General features: G+C 43.1%; 1 protein-coding gene across 1 annotated transcript; it reads left to right on the plus strand.

Moving 5' to 3' along the window:
• The first annotated feature begins 564 nt into the window (after positions 1 to 564).
• LOC109529825 (ankyrin repeat domain-containing protein 26-like) lies at positions 565 to 20,856 on the plus strand. Its single transcript, XM_019893300.1, has 30 exons — positions 565 to 1,223; positions 2,916 to 3,203; positions 3,942 to 4,056; positions 4,143 to 4,316; positions 5,007 to 5,113; positions 5,209 to 5,346; positions 5,431 to 5,540; positions 5,797 to 5,858; positions 5,933 to 5,996; positions 6,094 to 6,114; positions 6,315 to 6,530; positions 7,679 to 7,765; positions 7,850 to 7,944; positions 8,731 to 8,933; positions 12,010 to 12,198; positions 12,724 to 12,754; positions 12,861 to 12,933; positions 13,028 to 13,241; positions 13,335 to 13,404; positions 13,515 to 13,655; positions 13,818 to 14,181; positions 14,601 to 15,106; positions 15,179 to 15,331; positions 15,438 to 15,613; positions 16,606 to 16,678; positions 16,769 to 16,987; positions 17,066 to 17,289; positions 17,941 to 18,145; positions 19,552 to 19,609; positions 19,722 to 20,856. The coding sequence occupies exons 2-29, from the start codon at positions 3,004 to 3,006 to the stop codon at positions 19,555 to 19,557; spliced, it is 4,236 nt and encodes a 1,411-aa protein (XP_019748859.1). The 5' UTR covers positions 565 to 1,223; positions 2,916 to 3,003; the 3' UTR covers positions 19,558 to 19,609; positions 19,722 to 20,856.
• Positions 20,857 to 21,016: the final 160 nt, after the last annotated feature.

The following is a 21,016-nucleotide window of genomic DNA, read 5'->3' on the forward strand; positions in this document are numbered from 1 at the left end:
ACTCCGTTGGAGAGTAAAAGCTTCAGTTTGGGCTCATCATGTTGGTGCTCGTTGTATTGAATGTTTTGATGTCTCAGTTTCAGTCTGTATTTTTAGATTTAGAAAACCTCATCCATTTGAACAAATGGTATTAACTGAATGGATAAACCTGTGTAATGCAAGAACTGTACAAATCTGATCAGTAATTACCATACCATACGCTGTACAGTCTTCAGCTTTTGAGTAAAATTTCAGAACAGACCTAAAATGCACTTTGACCTTTACATGTAACCTCCAAACTTCGGAATGCGCGTGCCGCTCTTCAATATTTAAGTACTTTTTGCACCACCACTCTGCCTTTCTGCGATCCTTCCAGTCTCTACGTACCTCTTGCTGCACGATGACATCATCGAGCTCAGCGGCCGCTATTGTGACCATTCTGTTTGGCGCCTTACAATGGCGACTTACTCTTGACCAGTAGGTGTCGTCTTGCTCTTTTTGTCCAACTGAAAAACTTATATAGAGTTCTTTGAGCCGTCTTACATTACTGTTTTCATTGTCACAACCACTTTTTACCAATTACCTAAATAAATAATAAACCAATTCTGTTCCCAATTCTTCTGTAAATTCTGCAAAGACGATGGACACTTAAATTTTGAAACTCGGAAGATGTTCGTCATCTCATTCCAGAAGTGGATGTGAAGGAAAGCCCGCCATAGGGAGCAATGACGCAACGACCCGTCTCGTGGTGGCAACTGACCGAGCCGGCGAAGTTGTCTCGTCTCCTCGACCCGTGCGACACGGCGGGTGAGCAAAATGAATGAGCACATTCTACTACGCCGTTGTTAAAAGAGCCAACACCGCGTGTTTGCTTTCCGTCATATTACTTTGGCAATAAATGACCTAAATATCTGTCTTAAGAAGTGAATTGAAAGCAGTCTACTTCCTTTCCCCCCCTTGAAAAAACTTTGACGTTTTAAATGACATCATTCGGTAGAGGCAACTAATAATTTATATGCATAGACGCGTGTGACAATAAAGCCATCGAAATCAATGATATCATGACGCGTCTGAGATTTTCGTCCTTGACTGTTTACTTACATTTCTTGCAAAACCTGAAAAAAAAAAGCCTCACAGAAAGTCACAAAAAGTTTTTGTGGTTGATCATGGAAATGGTCACAACAGCTAGCTCGAGCTTAGAGTTACATTATCGCGACGATCCTGCTCACTTAAGGAAAGTGTGGGTATGTATTCACTCGTATCTCTGTTATTAATTCATATATTTTGGCTTGTGGAAATACTGGATATATTCGCAAATTATCTAGCTATCGTCCCACTATGCCTTACAAACCGGTTTGCGAATAAAGTATTTGACAGCTTTACTGCTGGGACGCGTCACATGATGTATGAGCGTAGTGGTTCTCAAACTTTTTAGAATACAAAGGGCTCAATACTTAGAATCTCCAAGTACCACCATAGAGACCAACAATAAAATGCAGCAGCGTAGGCCAAAGTGTTTATCGAAAACAAGACAGGGTTTTTTTTTCCATAAAGTGTATCTAAAGATATATAAAGATAACATTTTCAAGTAGGCTAGCTGGAATGTTAACACTGTAGCATCAAAACTTAAAACGTCACGTGTCCACATTTAAAACAAGTTTATAATCTCAGAGGGACAGCAATTAATTTATTTAGGTGCATACATGGAAAACTCCCCCACTATCAATGCTGTAGCCTACAGTTCTATTTTATGTATTCCTACATTTGTCGTACTGTTGTTGTGCATTTTTTTCCTAATTCACTTATTGCATATGGTGAACTTCTCTCTATCTAGCTTCTTAAGTTTTCAAACAAACAGTTTAGTGAAAATTGAGGTCAAACGATATGAAAATTTACATAAACTAATTTATTCTTATCGCTCAAAAGTGGTTCTCAGGCAGAAATTCTTTCACGTACCACTGGAGAAAGCCCACATCAAGAAGTCCAAGATGGCGCCCGAGTAGGCAGCCATCTGCAAGTACTCTCATGAGCCTTGCTTTTTTTGTTGTTTTTCTGTTTGTTTTGTCACTTTGTGTTTGTTGTTACGTCGTGTGGACCTGATGTAGACTGTTTTCAGCAATTTTGGCCACAACATTCATCAAGAAGGAGACTCGGTGCTTGGTGGTTTTGCCTTCTCGGCAGCATGGGTATGCCAGCACTGTTTTTGATTGGGAGGAATGTCGGCGCCATTTGACTGTCGTTGCTGGACAGCTCCGGGGGCGCTTGTGTCTTGCGCCTGTAATGGGCAGCATTTTCACAGCCCCGCTTTGTTCAGCGGAGAGATCGGTGCTGTTGAACGGTCTGCGGCTGGATGGATGCAAGGCTTGAGGAGCCGACGATGAGAAGAAAGGAGCGTTAGCGCAGAGCGCCGATGCGGATGTGGAACCGGGAGTCGCGGCTTGGAGTTGAAGCGGATTACGTGGGACAGGAGTAGTGAACTAATCTCTTTTTGTCAATGGACACTACAGCTTCGTGTTTGCTTTCAAAACTTAGCTTGTAGCAGACGTGCACATTTTCAGCATGACGTCTCTGATCCACTGGTAAAAGGACACTTTGATCCTCTCCTCTTTCATCTATAACTGCTTCAGACAACAAAGTGTATGCAGGAAAGTGGTGAAGATTGCACGACTGTCTGTGTCCTATGTGTTGTGTTGTGTTGTGTTATTTTTGTTATTTTGACTTCAAGATGGCGCCGCGTGAGTGGCTGCCTTTCCAGCAGCTCCTATATTTTGTTGTTCTACTTCTTCCATTCATAACTTTGCTGCTGTGAATTGGGAATTTCTCCATTGCGAGACTAATAAAGGTTTTCTTATCTTATCTTACAAATGTCATCATATGGGCTTTTCTTCTTTGAAAAGTAACACTGGGTCTGAACTAAATCTGTCTGTTTTGTGAAGGGATGAGAGCCGCCACCGGTGATCCTTTAACAGCAGTTAAGTAGCAGAGCGTGGCGGTGCCAAAGCATCGCTTTGCTGCTGTGTAAGGATGAAGAAAATATTCAAGTTCCCGAGGAGGAAGACATCATCAATTGATGCATCTGACAGCGCCTCCATAGTCACCACTGCCAGTGATATAAGAGAAAATGAGATGGGCAAGTTTCACAAGGCTGCCTGGCAGGGTGACATGGTCAAGCTGGAGCAGCTTGTCAAAATCGTTGATATCAATCAAGTTGACAAGCAAAACAGGTCAGTGTTGGTACAAATGTGCTGTTTGTCATAGCTCCCAATGTGTATTTGTCGAAGTAACTATACTACTTGGCCATCTTACCTTCAATGTTGTCAGATGAGGTCAAAACTGTCAAACCTCTTGAAACGTGGTGGTTTTAACAGATATCTAAAAATCCAGATCTGGTCGAACACAATCAGCTTCGGAATGCTATTCAACATTTAATTGGTTCAGATGAAGTCCATTTTACCCATTTTAAATTATGGAAATTGAAGTGATCTGTTCATGATTCAGACTCCCTTACGTAAATGCGGCAATCATAATCGGGGTCACAGAGAGCTAAAACTACTATTCGAGCTGACCTTGGGCCAATTAGCGAGACAAAACACCTACTCACATTCACATCTATGGGAGATTTAGAGTCTTCTCTTGAGTTAAGTTAATGAGATGGTGTAGCGGTACACTTGCCTGACTTCTGAGCAGGCAGTGTGGGATTATTCCCACGAAGTGAGTGTGGTTGTTTGTCACTTTGTGCCCTGTAACTCACTGGTGACCAATTCAGGACGTAGTGTGTCTTTTGCCCAAGGCTATACTGATAAATTGCCATAGACCTATTTTAATATTTAAACACCAGTAAGCAATTTCAATAGATCTCTCAAGTGTAAATTTTGAATTCAAATATGCTCACTTTCATATTTGACATTTTATAGTTTTACAAAAAAAAAAGATATATTGAAAAGTAATCTGTCATGTTATAGAACAGCACTTCACCTTGCTTGTGCCCGCGGAAATGTCGAGGTGGTGAGATTCCTCATGGAGAAAAAAGCCCAGATCAATTTATGTGACAATCAAAATAAGTCTGCTTTAATTAAGGTAAGATTGGACATCTACACACTTGGAACCCATTTCGTTCATTGATGTTTTATTTTTTCTCCTAATCTATCATCTGTTCTAATCAGGCAGTGCAAGAACAGCATGATCTCTGCGCCAACATTCTACTGGAAAACAAAGCCGACCCCAACTTGGTGGACACAGACGGTAACGCGGCTTTACATCTGGCCTCAAGCATCCCGTTGATGTCCACCGTCATCTTGCTTGTGAAGCATGGCGCTGACATCAACATCAAAAATCTGGTGATTATCTATGACTTGTCTGACATCAACACGCCTTAACTCACTGAACTGTTGTGCAGTATGCAGGCTTTGTTCAACTACTTTTCATGAGTGGCCCACCATGTAAAATTTAAATTGACGTTGCAGATGTAACAGCCAATAAAAAAAACATGTGCTGGCACGATTAATTTTTCTCCATGTTTTAACGGTGAGCCGTATCCACGGCAACGCCATATACCGATATACTGTTGTTTTACAGTAGTACTCAATTATATTCATAATTTCATACTGTCACTCTCAGAAAAAAAACTATATTCATATAGTCGCTTTGTATTTTTCTACAAACCGATACGATTGGTCAGTTGTCGTAAAGGTCAATGTTTTTACCAAATTATCGATCAAGCTAGCTTGCTCTAATAGCGCAACAAACATGCGCCATTTTCATATTCAAATAGCCACTCTTTTACCGTTGCCCATTTTCTGTGCCAGTTTTTTTGACAATTATGTTTTCGTGGTTCAAAAATGCAGTAGCAGCACACATTGTATGTGGACCCTTATAACTCTATGAAGGGTTGCAGTTTTTCCATTGCAGTGCATCAGATGATATTTGGTGTGCGGTGTAATATCATTTTTTTTTGCCTTGTTCCGCTTTACTTGCATTCGCCCCCATTGGTTGTTACATGTAACTTGAATTCTGCTGCTTATTTTCAGGAAGGCGTTTCACCCCTGACTGTGGCAGTCCAAGAGGACCAAGTAGAAGTGGCAGAGTTTCTGTTGAAGAAAGGTGCCAATGTTAATATTTTGGACAGACATCGGAGGTCGGATAACAAAAACAGTGACACCCTTCTTTGTACATTTAAATTCACCTCTTGTTAAGCGGCTTTTGTTTGTGCACTGTCCACAAAACTTCCAGGTCACCGTTAATGATAGCTGCGGGCAACGGACACTTCGACATGGTGCGACTGCTGTTAAAGTTTAGGGCCAATGTTGAACTGAAGGACAGCAAAGGACATTCAGCGGAGGACTATGCCGAGTTGGAATACCACGATACGTAGGTTGAGCTTCTTTTCTTTGTTCTCACCTGTCGTCATCACAGAGGCATGCTGACGTTTCCATTCTCTTGACTGTCCTCTAGTTGTAGCGTCCTTATCATGGAGCATAGGAGGAAACATGCCGCCTTGCTGGTCCCGCCAAGTCCAAGTAAAAAAAGGTCAAAATCCCTGGAACGTGCCTCAAGCAAAGATGGTAAACACTTTTAATTTACGCATCCATTGTATTTTAAGTATTGAGTAAACGTTCGCTTATTAAAGCGTCCTTCTTGTGTTGATGTATTCTAGTCTGAATGAGAATTGGAAATGGCTGAGCGTACGGTGCAGCTTTGCTCCACCCTTCGCTATTGTTGTCCCTCAAGGTGCAATGGGACCTGACAAGGCGACAAGGTTTAATGCAACCCTGTGCATATCATTTTGAACGAAAACATTTTTTCTGTCCACTCCTGCAGCTGTAAATGTTGACCGCGTGTATTCCGCCGGTGCACACAAAGAGGATCCAAAGCGCAAAGAGGTAGGCCTAATTAGAAGAATGCCGTATGAATTTAGTGATTCTCGTTTTCATTCAAAAAAAATGTTTGTCACCAGAGTGACATGAGCCAACTAATCAAGTTTTTGACCCAATTGGAAAAAGAAAAAAACACAAAATTTGGTAAGTGGAGTAACCCTACTCAACAGTATTCGAGTTGGTGATCAATAGCTTAAGGCATGGCAAGATTGTCCTTAACATCTCTTTGCTTTTCTGACAGACGCAGAAGAACCTGGTTCAGGTGAGGTTCACTCGTCTTGTATAAAGTACCCGTAAGTGTTTGCACTCTATTGCAGTGAAAGACGGTGTCGCAGTATTCAAAGTAAAAATAAAGATATGCATTTGGAATACTGAGTTGAACAAAAAAAGCGAGGAGTCATGCCTGTCGTTATCTTGAGGTCTTCGTTATATGACGCCTTGCTCTCGTTGCCATTGCATCAGACTGGGATAAAACCAGCAACGCCAGTAAAAGGACTCTGCCAGAAGGCTCGGTGGCGTCTCAGATATCTGAGGAATTCCCAGAATGTTCCACATCCTCCGCGGAGGTGAGGGAGGTGGAGGTGCAGCCAAAAGCATCTGGCAGGAGTATCTCAGAGACCGTACACTTGAGCCCACGACCCAGACCTCATTCAAAGAAGATACTTCCGGAGAGTGAAAGTAAGTTCCAGACAGGCCTTTGTCTTTCTGTCACTTTTTAGACTTGTTTTACGTGATATGTGCACTCGCCATTAAAAAGAGAACCCAGCCCAAACTCATTCATTGCAGAATGGATTGTCTTGAGAGCATCCAGCATCCTTTGTACAGTATATATTTCTCAATACAGTGGTGCCTTGAGATATGCGTGACCCGGCGTACGACCTTTTCTAGATAGGGGCCGATTTTTGCGGATCGTTCCTTGAAAAAGTGCCATTCAAACGGTTTCATGTTACTCCCAGTTGACGTTGACTGTCCAACTAAACGTAAAGCAAGGAGAATCACAATTTGTGTATTTCAAACAAGCAAACTTTGCAAATGAATGGCCCTGCTAGCTTAATGAGAGCGGCCAGATGGGCTAACAACTAGCATCAGTAGTTGCAGTGCATTCACTCTTCAAGCAACAGATATTTGAACAAAAAATGGTGGAGCAACACATTTAACCCCTCGTTCTCCATACCGCTTATCCTTACCCTGAACTGGTCGCCGGCCAATCGCAAAGCACATGTAGACAAACAACCTTTCACACTCACCTTCAACACCTACAGACAAGTTAAGTCTTCAATTATCCTACCATGCATGTTTTTCAATCTCTGACCTGTTAGGTGGATAACCAGTTGCCCACATTTAGAGACAAAAATTACAATACTTACAGGCGTATATTCTTGATCCTCTGACAAAAACGGCTAATGTGCTTTCAACGTAACTGAGTTATTGAGAGTAATGGTGACACTTCGTTTGTGTCTATATGACTGTATTGTGCTGCCCCCTGCTGGCCAAGGCATGCACACCAGAAGGGCCCGCCGAATTAATCGAATGGATGCATTAAAACCTGAACTTTCATTCCTTGAATTCTTTTTCATTATTTTATAATTTTGTTCTCAAAAGTGCTATTTTCCTTATTAAAGAAAACAAACACGTTACTAGTTTTATTTCGGGGGGAAATAGGGGCAGAACGGTTTATTGGCATTCCCATTCATTTCAATGAGGAAAGATGATTGAAGATATGTTATGAGCGTGAACGAATGATACTCCTATCTCGAGGCACCACCTCATGTGTATAAACATTTTCTTCACATGATTTTACTAATTTGGTCATTTCTACTCTTCAGAATCTGATTACGACCAAGATGTTATATTTGTATCCTGCTTTAAGCCCAAACCCGAAGATCGGCATCATAAAGAATTCCCTGGGCCAGGTACGAAGACTCACGGAGCATTTGTCAACAGGTCGACTCGCATACTCGAGTCCCGTTCTCTTTGTAAGCACTTTCTCTTCTCAGGCTCCCCTGGTACCTCAAGAATGTCAAGAGACATCAGAAGTCGTTTGCAATCTGACAAGGAAGCAGGCAGTAAACCAAAGGGGAGAAATACGGAGGTAATTTCTGATATCCAATATATTTCCAGTTTAAGTATCCTCTTAAGAAACAACATAATGTGTTCCCCTGGCTTGGGGGCGTTGGTGTCGTGGTAGGGGGAGGGGAGGGTGACATCATTAAGATGATGTCACCGCTTTATATCAGATCTCTAAAGTTTTTGGTGTCCCCTATCACTTAAAGCACATCAAATCCTCTAAGTAGAAGTGTGAAAGGTTATGGCATTCGCAATTGGGGAAAAACACCAAACATGTAAATATTAGGCTGACTGTCATAAATCATACAAATGGGATTTATTATGTGTGGAACCCACCCGTCCGTCTGTGTCAGCCAGTACATCTGTGTTCACCCTGTGTGATGATCAAGTTGTAATGTATTGAAAAGTCTGCTCTATTTATGCGCAGGGGATAGAATGTCTATTAAAATCGCCCGAGGAAATTTTTTTGAGCTCTTTGCGATACTCAATGTAATATAATTCCACCAAAGCAAGCAGTCGGCTCGAGGAAATTTTTTTGAGCTCTATGCGATACTCAATGTAATATAATTCCGCAGTCGGGCTTCAATCTTCTATTTAAAAAAGATATTTAGCATTATCTTTTTGAGGGAGCACCACAAGAAGACCATGTTCTCATTTGGGTAAATGGCCAACTTTGTTTCCAACCTGTTGAGTAGCTTGACACATTGGTAGCAATGATAGCTTGTAAGGTTAAGTAAAGCAAATGTAAACGGGTGACGTTGAAAAAGACTCAAGTAACCCGATGGCTGACCTTGACGAACTCCTCTTGCAGTGGTCTTTTCAGGTTACCAAAGAGCCTGCTCCGATTGTTTCAATGAAAAATCAGAATATTAGCGACGTCGGTGGAAGAAGATCCGGAGGACATGCAAGTGACAAAACGGAGAGTTCGATGAGCCGCAAAGGCAGTTCATTGAGAAGCAAAGAAATGTCAAGTCAAGCTGACGCCTCTTTGCATTCAAAGAAGCAGGCAGCAAGGTATGCACAACTCCATTTCGCCACAGTGGTTTTAATCGCGCATATGTGCAAGTATAGTTGGCAGTTTCACATTAAAAAAAAAAATCCCCGACACACTACCAACTTGCTGCCATAATGTAGTACACTGCTACCTTGACTTATAACTTCATGATTTTTCGTGACCAAGCTCGTAACTCATTTCAATCTTCCATTAAATCTGTTTTCTCCATTGAAATGAATCAAAGAGACCTTTAATCCGTCACAGCCCACCCAAAACACGCAATGACTTTTTTTTTTTAAAAAAAGAAGAGAATGTAAGGAAATTGTTTTATATATTGTAAGCAAGGTGAAATTAACTCATATGTTGATCTGTGCTTTGGGGGCTACCTGATGCCCACGGCCAGCACGTAGGTGACTCCTGACGTATATGGTGAGTAGATTGACCTCGTTACAGCTGTTGGACTTTCAACCAAGATAGCAAGTAGCAGCTAACCCAACAAGTCACCAGATTGACTAGCAATGTTCAATCCTCATTTTTTCAAGTCAAGTCAAGTACAACTTTATTGTCAAATGCTGTACTTGACAACTCAAAGCAACCTCGGTGTAGTTACCCTACACACAAAAAAACCGCATGACGTGATATTTCATGTTTTGTCGGAACCTGGAATTCGTAAATCTTGCTAATAGCGTCTGTATCATTTTTAACAAGTAAATAGCTGAAAGTACAGCTCATCAATTGCACAGAAGCTTTTACTTATAGACAAAAATCCAATTCTGGGTTTAAGCCAGCGGGACACAGCCGGCCAACCACCGTTGAGACGCAAATACAGTGCACATATATTGTGTTTTACAATAATATGTAACCATATTTGATCATTTCTTCATTCATATGTACCATGGATGAAATAGTGCAATTGTGATTTTTCTAGTGGCACACAAAGCTCGCGACCCATGCACATTCATGCTAAATTGAAAGTTCAATCATTCATTTGACCGCCTCTCCAAATCGACGGCTTGCCGACCTCATTCTCTGGTGTCTAAAACCCAAAGGCGGGGACCGGCTGAGCGGCAAGGCTCCGAGCTGTGGCTAGAGACCTCATTTAAGTGGAAGGGGCTCGGCAAGCATTTTGCACGCTCTTGAAAATTTTTAGCCCAAGCTTCTCAATTTCACCCATTGGAACATATGAAATTGTAAACATGGTTGCGTATTGTTGTAAAATACAATCATATGTACTGTATATACTGTATTGTTATGACGTGCCGGCCAACTTTGTCTCAATGGTTTAAAACCAGGAAATGGCAGCGGAGTTCATTGGCTCATCACTTACTGTAAGAAATGCCAAGATATGTGGTGTCACGGCCGCAGGTTCTGAGAACCGATTCCAGTATAACCGCATTTCACTGAAAATGAGAAATGGAAAACCTACCACTCAGGACTAAGCAAGGAGCCTGTATGATGGAAAATGGGCCAACGTGATGGCATTACAGTACCTTAATTGCTTTTTTTTTTTTTTTGGTTTAGTTTTGTTTTTGCGGAGTCGTGTCTGAATTGTGCTCATCATGCAAAGCAAAAAACGGACCGCGTATCGTTCCAAAACTAAAATACTCAAAACTTGTAAGTACTAAGTCAAGGTACCACTGTACATACTACCACTAACTGCTCCTAAAAATTAGTCCTTTAGTTCTTGTCCTCGTTAGGGTCAAAGGTGAGCTGGAGCCTTGTCCATCTGACCGCAGGTGAGAGGTCAGGGTGCACCCTGGACTGGTCACCAGTCAAGTCACAAGGCACAATTAGACAAAACATCCATTCAGTCACACATTCACACTTGTGGACAATTTGGAGCAGCTATTTGCAGACCAAGCCCTACCACAAGTCATTGATGCGCCCCCGGCAAAACAAAAGATTACTTGCTTGTGGAACGGGACTTCGGGCCGGTGTGGCCGCTTTAACGCTCATTGTTGTCGCCGCCTGGAAAAAAGCCGTGTGATATCCCAGTGGCAAATATTCCAGCCTCCGGAGGCTTTCAGTCAAACAATTTTTACTTAATCATTGGAATTTTCTCTCTGGTGTTTCTACGTTAGAAGACATTTATTCTCACTCGACAGGGACTTAAATTACAATGGTTGGCTCCAGCACACACGTGACCCTAATGTGGCTGAGCGCTCTCGAAGATGAATGGAAGATGAAAGAATTATAAATACGAGTAAAATGAATCTGGCATTGGAGCAAAAATGAAATGCCATTGAGAAATTAAAAGAACAGGACAGCACGGTGACTTAGCGGTTGACATGTCTGTCTCACATTTCTGAGGTTCGGGGCTCGAATTTCTGGCCTTCCTGGTGTGGGGTCTCTGGATTCTGCGGATTCCTTCCCACATAACAAAAACACACATTAGGTTCATTGAAGACTGTAATTTGTTTATAGGTTTGGGAGGTGTTTTGTCGATATGTGTGTTAGGTCTAAAGTCTAAAAGACTCGACCGACCCGGGCAAAGAACAGGCACACACACGGAAATAAGGTTTTGACTGCTGCAGCAGGGAAGAACAGGGAGGACACGAGGTCACAGTGTGCTCGGCTCACAAGATCTCCTGTTCCACCTGGATCCTCCCGCCGCAAAGTGTTTTTATTAAGAAGAAAGGATCATGCGCAATGCAAACAATGGAAAAGTACTGGTGAAATTCTGTGGGATCGTGTGAGGAATGTGGTGCGTGTGGGAGATGTTCATGTGGGAGATACTTTGTGTGAACACATAGGTACAAGATAAAATGAAACAATGGGCCATTGAGAAATACACACAAATATAAGAGCTTACTTTACAATGTGCCCTTCGAATGACGGGCGCCCAATCGAGATCTCACCCGATGTCAGCTTGGATAGTCTCCAGCTCACCCGCAACTCAAATGAGGACAAGGGGTATCGAAAATGGACGGATGTATTCTAATCAGATTATAAAATACATATTTTTTTTTTCCAGATCGGGGCAAAAAAAATGCGCTCATAGAATTAATGAGCAGTTTTCCGCTTAGGAATCAAGGATGCGTCGAACGGATCTTACAGTTTGACTTTGATCTTAACGTTTGCCTTGTGTTTCCGTAGCAGACCACTGGGGTTATCGCCACTGCCACAGCGATTCTCCATTGCGGACAGACCTGAAGAGCAGACGGCAGAGAGGATCTCACAACTGGAAGTAGTTAGCAAGGCTCACTCCACCAGAGTCGTTCCGAGCAGCCGAGATCTCGTTGTGAACGATGACACTTTAAGCGATGGGTCGGATGATGAAGGAAGGTAGATACCGGTTGCGGCATCTCCTGCGTGTTTATCGTCGTACCCTTTGGCGCGGATGCACAAAAGTGTTCTTCTTGAGTCTTATCCAAGTTGTCGAGAGTGCACGTTAAAAGTACATGCATAGTTTGATTTTTTTAAAATATGACGATGTTAAGAATAGTGAGGAACCTTCAAAGTTGGACACAATGTCGTGCGGCGCTTGTTTACTGTTCGTCTTTTCATTGCATCGGAAATAATGCAGAGGCACTTCCTTCCGAGCACCGTAAACCTGTGCAATGTACATCACCAAGTAGAATTTTATAAGTATGTACGGTAATATGAATCATCAAAGTTTTGGTCTTCAAGTTTGAGGCATATTTCTAAGGACAGTTTTGATCGAACTCTCAAATTGTTGACTTTTGCCGCGTTCAACTTTGGAGCTTCCGCCGTCGGGTCGTATTTGTGGTCGATGCCGACTGAAGTCAACTTGACTGGGATAAACCTTTCAGACCTTTCTAACAATAACTTTCTATTTGTTGGCAACAGGTCGCACCCCAAACAGAAGCTGAAAAAACAGGTAAACAAAATGAATGGAATGTGTTTTCACTTGTCGTCAGTTTTAAAAGTGAAATTCAATGCAGGAAAGTGGGAATTGAGATAACACGTTCTGTTTGTATATTCAGCGCATCGACGAAATGGAGATCTCCGAGGAGCTTGATGAGATTACGTCCTCATCAGATGGGACTCTTGAAGAAGGTGATCCCCCCCCTCACCCACCCTATGTATCAACCTAGTTTATAGGCTGTAGACTTCCTCATGTTAATGTTTTTTTTTTTTTTTCTTTCACCAGATAACCAATTTAGGGTGAAGCTGGAGGACATTGTAGGCCAACAAAACAAGCACCCCATTCTGAAGCCAAAAGACCATCATGGCTGCGCGGTCAAGGTGACCAAACTAAAAGAGGAGAAGGCACAATTAAAGACCAAAATGGAGGAGGTTAAAGATGATCAATGTGTCATGGAGCACAAACGCATGCAAATGGAAACGGAGCTCGCAAACCTCAGGTAAAACCTTTTTTTTTTCTTGACGCACTCGTCGCTGACAAAAGTCTTTGGGCTGTGCTGAGCTTTTTTTTTTTTTTTGGTCAACATGAACAGATCATCATCGAAACAACAGCAGGAAGATTGGCTTAATACCATCAGGATGTCCCAACTCAACAATACCAAGGTGAGAAAGAACGGCGGGCGGCAGTGATTTTGGAATTGTCCGAACGTTGTTGTGGATTTGGAAATGATTTGACCTTTCGCCCTTGCGCCTTGCGTTTCATGGACCCCCAGCTTGAAGAGGACCTCCGACAGGCCAACGTGCAGTTGTCTCAGGAACGTTGCACAAATGCGCAGTTGCAGCAAAAGCTCAAGAGTCAGGACTGCAAGCAACAGACCATGGAAGAGGACTACAAGAGAACCAAACATAACGCGGTATTTCTCAAGCCTTTTCGAATGTTTTCTGCTTGGGAGTAGTTTGAATATTGCAGATCAAGTACACAAAAATGATGATTATTATTATTATTATTATTTTATTTCCCGTGGAAAGTATCTCAACCAATTTTGAAGCCTAATTTGCCACCCTTAATCTTTCAGGAGCATCTGCGGACAGAACTTGAGGTGACCCAGGCACACAGCAGCACCAAACAAAGGGACCTCATTGAAGAGAACGAAGCCCTCAAGGAGCAGCTTGAAGAGCTTCGCCAAGATCTCCGACTTACAAGCGACAACCAGGCCCAAAGTGTCTTGGAGTGGAACAACATGATTACGGGATTGAAGTGTGAAGTGACCCTCGCGAATGCCCGACTGGAGGCTCAGTATCAAGCTCATAGCGTATTGGAAGGCGAGACTCAGGCCGTCCGCACCCGCCTGGCAGAGGCCGAGCGACTTCGGGTGGAAATGGACAAAGCTCTACTCCAAGAGAAGGAAGAACAGCAGCGGCTCAAAGACAAACTTGCAAGTTAGTAGCGGCGGGGCTGTTGGACTTTTCTTTTGCCGTATGATTTTCCTATTTTTGATTCGATGGTGGCAGCGCAGCAATGTAGTAATTAATCCGTCCGCCTATGAGTGAGAGGTTCTCGGTTAGTATTTCCGCTCAGGCCCCGCCCCCGTGTAGCGTTTGTATTTTCTCCCAAGTGCTCGTGTGGATTTTCTCCAGGTGCTGCGGCTCCCCCAACACAATTGAAAACATGCTTGTTAGGCTTACTGAAGAGTCAAATGTTGTTGGTGTGGGTATGAACGGTTGTCTTATTGAATTCTAATCGTCATCTATGCGTCTTGACGGCTAGCTAGCTCGTTCACGTGTTTTGTCACATCACGCTAAACAGAAAAAGGCCAGTACCAATCATTTGACTTGACCAATTGAATGCTTTTTTGCAGGTGAGTTGGCCAATCAACGAGAAGCGTTCACCAAACTATCCCAGAAGCTGTCCAAGTCCAAGTCACATGGCAACTCAATGGAGAACGAAGTCCATCGAGTGGAGGTGCAGCTGACGGAGAAAAATGCGCAGATCGCCACCCTGCAGCGTGAAATCGACCAGATAAACGCACGCGTCAAAGAGCTGGAAGCGCTTCTGCAGACCGAGAAGGACCTCGTCAGCTGGGCCGGAGCGCGCCAAGAGGCCACGCAGGAGCTCCTCGGCCAGTCCCAGAGCGAAGGCATCATGCTGCGGCAAAAGCTGGAGGAGGCCCAAAAACAGTGCGCTGCAAAGGAGATCGCCGTGTCAGACGCCCAAAAGTGTTTCACTGAAATTTTGACCAAGCTTCGCTCAGACTGCGAAGACAGAGTACAACTCGTGCAGGACAGGAATCAGGATCTCGCGACCAAGGCCGCTGAACTTCGAGAACATATCCACCAATTACAGGAGGAGAAAAATGACAAAGAGGTACAGTCAAATGATTTCAGACTTTGGTGATCCCCCGTCTAAACGTTGTCTCTGGGTTTTGTGCCGCTCCAGGCTAGTCTGAAGCAGTTGCAGGCCGACTGTGCGGACTCGTTGATGAAGCTCTCAAAGTGTGAAGCCTCTCTCGAACTCCACGAGCGATATCGCAGTGAATCAGAGGAAGAGAAAGCTCGACTCTACAAAGAAGTGGACCGGCTTAAAAGAAAGGTACCCAAAGTGAACGCTCTCATCGTGTTTTTGTCTTGTTTTTTTTCCTGGCACTGGTTGTGTTGCTGTTTTATTTTGCTGACGAGCCTTGCGCTATGTCGTGCAGTTGGAGGAAAGGGAATCCCACTGTAATCACGCTGAGAAACTGGCGACCAATCTCAGGAGTCGTCTGGATGAAAAAGAGCAACAACTCAGCGTTACTACTCAGAAATACAAGGAGGCAGCATCTGAACTAGCCTCCACCAAAATCTCTGTCAAACAGCGGGACGAGCTTATCCACAGGTACTGGACACACCACAGTTTCACATTTTTGTTTGTCGAGCATCTTTTGTTCTCTTTTTATCATGTCATATCAAAGTACACCCCACACACACACACACACACACACATTTGGGAAAAAGCAAATCCAATTTATATTGCTACGTTACATAGAAGACTCACATTAGCGTGAGCGGTTTGTCATATAGGCGACCCGGCGGGGTCAATTCCAGCTCCGGCCTCCCTGTGTGGAGTTTGCGTATTCTCCCCGTACCTGCGTGAGTTTTCTCCGGGTACTACGGTTTCCTCCCACATTCCAAAAACATGCATGGCAGGCTGATTGAACATTCTAAAATTGTCCCTAGGTGTGAGTGTGAGCATGGTTGGTTGTGCGTCTCTGTTGTGCCCTGCGATTGGCTGGCAACCGGTTCAGGGTGTCCCCCGCCTACTGCCCGAAGATGGCTGGGATAGGCTCCGGCACCCCCAGTGACCGTTGTGAGGGAGGATAAGTGCATCGGAAAATGGATGGATGGATGGGTTGTCATATGCTTGAAAGGGAAAGCCAAGTCAAAAATTTTCTTGGCAATAATATTCATAAGTCCAGCATAAACATGACATTCTGATCGAATTGATTTGTGTCAAACGAATGGAGGAGCAAAATCCACCTCGGGGCGGACATTTTGTCTTCTGCTGTCAACCAAAAATGACCTCACAAGTGCCTGAAGGGCCCGAATAGTGTCCAAACACGGCCGTATTGCATTAAAAACATTTTTACTTGATTTTTCTTTTACGGTTTCATGAATGTATTTATTTATTTCATCCTGAGAATAAGTGGGGTGATTTTATGTGATGCACAAAGCAAAGCTTTCTATTTGTTTCCCTTCTACAATTTGGAGCCCATGTTTTGGAAACCTAAAAATTTTAGTTAGGTGTTGATGAGATGATTTTTTTTTTCTTCTTTTTGAACCATGTACTGCATGTCAACAGCATGTTCTTATTTGTTTGACTGCGTTAAGGCAACGAATGGTACTTAAGGGTGCAAAGAGGAAATTGCGTGATCACCAAGCAAGCGAAATAGAGAGAGAAAAGGTTTGTCGACCAATTGATTGCGCCGCTTTAAACATCGACAGTGCACCTGTGCCTCATAATTTCTATTTGTTTCGCACCGAACGTGACCAGGTGAATGAGCTGCAGGCCGAGCTGAAGAGGCAAACGACCTTCCGCAGTCTTCTGGAGAAGAATAAGAAGCAGTTGGAGGACGAGGTGCAGAGCCTGAGACGCAGAGTGGAGACAAACACGGTGGAGCACAGGCACGTGGAACAGTACCGCCGTGAAATCGAGGAGAAGGCCCGACAGGAAATACAGAAGAAAATACACGAGGTCAACCTATTCTTGCAGGTAGAATAACACCGAAATGATGACAAAAGCAAAACAAGACGACGGTGTCGTCAGCATTTGTTCGGTTTGCTCTCCCAGTCCCAGGCAGCGACGCAGGAGGCACAAGACCAGATAAAAACCACCACCGAAGTCAGCCTGCGCGCCAAAATCCAAGAATTGGAGGGCGAACTGAAACGAGCGCGAAGCATCCATCACGACGCCATCGCCCAGAGAGATGCCATACACAAAGAGCTGAAGCGCTACAGGCAGATGCACAGAGAAGAGCAGTGGCTGCGCAAGTCCCTCAGTAACGACCTCAAAAGGTTTGAAGGCGGCGCTTGAATTTGAGCAAAACGAATGCGGTCTTCGCATTGGTCGCGCTCGGCTCGGTTAAAAGCAACTTGAGATGCGAGCGCTTTGTGACGGCCGTGAGCACAACGCAACTCGTTTCATGAGAAGCAACGGTTTTGGCAACGAGTGAACAATCCATCAAAAAAGGAGGATATGTTGGGCTACTGGCACATAGGACAGTAACCTCTGGAATACAAACAACATCCATTCTTCCATTAGCTGATCCGCTTTATCTTCACCTGTGTCAAACATACCAGGATAGGGCTCTGATCCCCAGTAGGGGGATGCATCATATCACTTTATTTATTTGTTTATGCTTGTCATATATGACGACTTTAAAATACCACATTTTTTTCAGCAGGCATGCTGTGTGCGCAAACTTTGGTGAGCTTTTGTTCATGTTTTGGCCCTTAAATATGTGATTCATTGCGGAAAAGAAGAATGAAAATGCAAAAATCTGAAATAACTCACCCAGTCGAGCCCCAAAAAAAAAAAAAAAACTCACTCATTACCTTGTAAACGGACCAAATATGAGCACCGTGTATCTGTCCGGACAGTACTCCAAGTGTGAACACATTGTCAGTCTTGTCAGTGGAGGCAAAATGCTTGTTTCGTGTCTGCAGGAGTAACAACCGGCTCACAGAAGCCAATTCCAAATTGCTCAGCGAGCGCTGCAAGTCTCTCGTGTCGTCAGCAATCCCGGGGATCGCCGGCCCCGCGGCTTCTACCTCCACCGCGATGGCGGCACCATACAGGATGCGCAACTCCAGAATCCTCAGCCCTGTGGCTGAAGGATCGAGCAGCAATGTGGAGGATTACCTGTCCAAGGTTTGTAAAGACGCTCATCACCATTTGTGTGAAACATTTTCTTTTCTTTTTTTTTTGTTTTTTTTTAATTTTTATTAGACATTGTTATTTCATGACTCATGGTGTTTCTTTTGAAAATATCAGCTGTACCAAGTTATGGAAAAGGTTAAGTCTTCTTCACATGTGTATGTATTCTTCCTGTTCTTTTGCCTATTACACCAACACAGACATTGGCCTTTTGTCCACATGTACAGACATGTGCCCTCATGCTTTTTTTAAATGGAGACACATTGTAATTTTTTTTTTCCCCACAATTTACGCAAACTCTTGTGAGGTGTCTGACACCCGTCTGTCAAAATACGCGAATGATGAAGAATTACCCTGCGTTTTTTATATCATGTTGAATGAAATCACTCGGTTGGGGGGCGGGGCTTAGGTGATGGGAGCTGTCATCAAAAATTTAAGATGCGAGAGCTGTGTGGTCGCCATGGCTCACTTTAGCATATTGTGAAAAATGTTTTCGAAGAGGGCTCATTCAAGCTGTTTAATGCTGCTCACGGTTAAAGTTTACTGTCAAACTAAAAAGAGCCTTCCATAGCTTTGTCTTAAGATAAGATAAACAGCAGCAAAATTAGGGTGGTGGTGGGGGGGGGTTAAGTATTTCATAGAAGGTCTGCTCAGCTTTAAAATCATTATCCTTTGCAAAAAAAAAAACAAAACAAAACACAGCAGCAGCTCTTACATCAGATTTCAAGCTTAGTTTTGACATATCTATGTATGCTGTATATTATACTGCCCCCAGGTGGCGGGCGCGTGCACACTGTTTTGACCTATCTATGAATGCTGTATCTCTGTATTATACTGCCCCCAGGTGGCGGGCGCGTGCACACCACGAGGACTAGCACGGTCACATTGAACCACAAACCACAAACCATTCATTACATTCTATTTAATCACGTTTTCACTGCATATTAATATAAACTGCAATATTAAAGAGTGATACTTGCTGTCAAAAAAAATAATAGAGAGAAAACATGTTATTACAACATGCTATGGTTTTTCTTGCTTCAAAAACGAATGCTTGTGCGTGTACTTGCCTTTCAAAATCAAACACTTTTCCAAATAAATGCCCAACATGCACATATAATCATATTTATAAACTACTCGGGCAATTACTTTTTCAATTGCCAAGTATGGATATCAAAACACATGTTTTGTAGGAATGAGGTTTTCTGGTGCACAGCAAATGATTCAGTGTGTGTGTGTGTTGTGTGTTTTTTGTATTTTACTTAAGAAATCAAAGCAGAGTAAAAACTCCAGTCCCCTTCACATCGATCACCTGTATGTACCTTAGCTTCCATTTAACAGACAGAATGTCACGTGGAAACACAACATTTGGAAATTGAGTCGATTTGTTTTCCTTTCAGCGCTGAACACAGAGAACGCTCGCAGCAGACTGAGGGAAATCGATGAAGACGAGCAAGGGTGAGGACTCTGAATTGACTCCGGCATTGTTGCCCGCACTGTTTCAGTGGTTGGCTGACAATGATTTGTGGCCGTTGCCGTGTCATGTGACCGTCCCATCCCCCCTCCTCAGCCAAAGCGACTCTTGATGTGCACATGGCCCGCATGCCTCAAGGATGGAGCCGGACCCTGTTACCAGAACCAAGCAGCAGTGCTTCAGTGGTCTTGAAGAACAACCGCGAGGAATGTCCCTGCAGTAACAACAAGCCGAGAAAGATGTGACTGACAACTTCAGAAGCATCAGACTGAGACGACTCCACTCGAGCTCATAGTGCTTGCTGGCTGTTGGCTCTTTTTGCATGAATAAATGCATATAAGGAGCATGGCCCTAGCCCACCATTGCTCTTGTGATTTTGGCACTACATTTCAAATACGGACTGCACCGACCTCATCTGTCACGTTCCACCAAGATTACAATTTCCCCTTAATGGAGAAAAGTACGCGCACACAATGCACATTGCACTTAAGCACTCACGCCTTTAGCCACACCCCCGATGTGACACAGTACTTGAACTGTTGACAATTGGCCAGCTGCACAATTTGAAACGGCTCCATGTGATCGAGTGCAATCTTAATGACGCCGCCAAGTACAACCACAATTCGCACTTTTATTACCTCCCTTGGCGGTGTCGGTCTAAACCAGTATGAAAAGGCAACGTTTATGTTCTGGTGAGATTGCCAATGTAACTAAGGTGGCTAATTGGTGTGTCTCTACCGCATACTGTATCTTGCATCGTAAAAGAGAGAAATTATTTTTATAAGCATCATACAGTAGAGATTTTTATATATAATCCTCGTTTGGGATTTTTATCTGTTTTTGCTGTTTTTGATTTGATGTATGTATCATTAATTATTTGATATGTGCCATCATAAGGGGAGATGTTTGTCTTGGCTTTAGTGTTATAATTTATTTTTTTAGGGAACAAGGGATTGTGACTTATTCTCATGTTGCTGCATTTATGTTGCCATTTACCGGTACATGTTCTGTCCTTTGTATTTGTGGTCATATTATTAGTTTTCTGTACATATCTTGTATCTTTTTATTTTTTGTCATGATGTAAATAGAGAAATTTTGTAAATCTTGTAAATTAGCCGAACGTTGTAAATAAATGTGTGCAACAGCCCAAACTGGAAGATATTTGGTAGACATAGCTGCTAAATCACCATTATGTATACATATGCAATTTATGTACACCGTTGAACTTTAATTTTATTATTAAATAAGATATTCAGTTCCTCTCAGGTTTATATGTTTTGTTTTTATTTGCTGCAAGGCTAGCTAGCTTAAATGACCGACAGGGCTCTCTCGTGTCTCATTCTTTTGACAGCAGGTGTGGGCAAACCTGTGTTGAAGGAATGTTTGGTTAT

The sequence above is a fragment of the Hippocampus comes genome, unplaced genomic scaffold (genome assembly GCF_001891065.2).
Source record: "Hippocampus comes isolate QL1 unplaced genomic scaffold, H_comes_QL1_v1.1 scaffold62, whole genome shotgun sequence".
In the NCBI taxonomy this organism is placed as follows: Eukaryota; Metazoa; Chordata; class Actinopteri; order Syngnathiformes; family Syngnathidae; genus Hippocampus; species Hippocampus comes.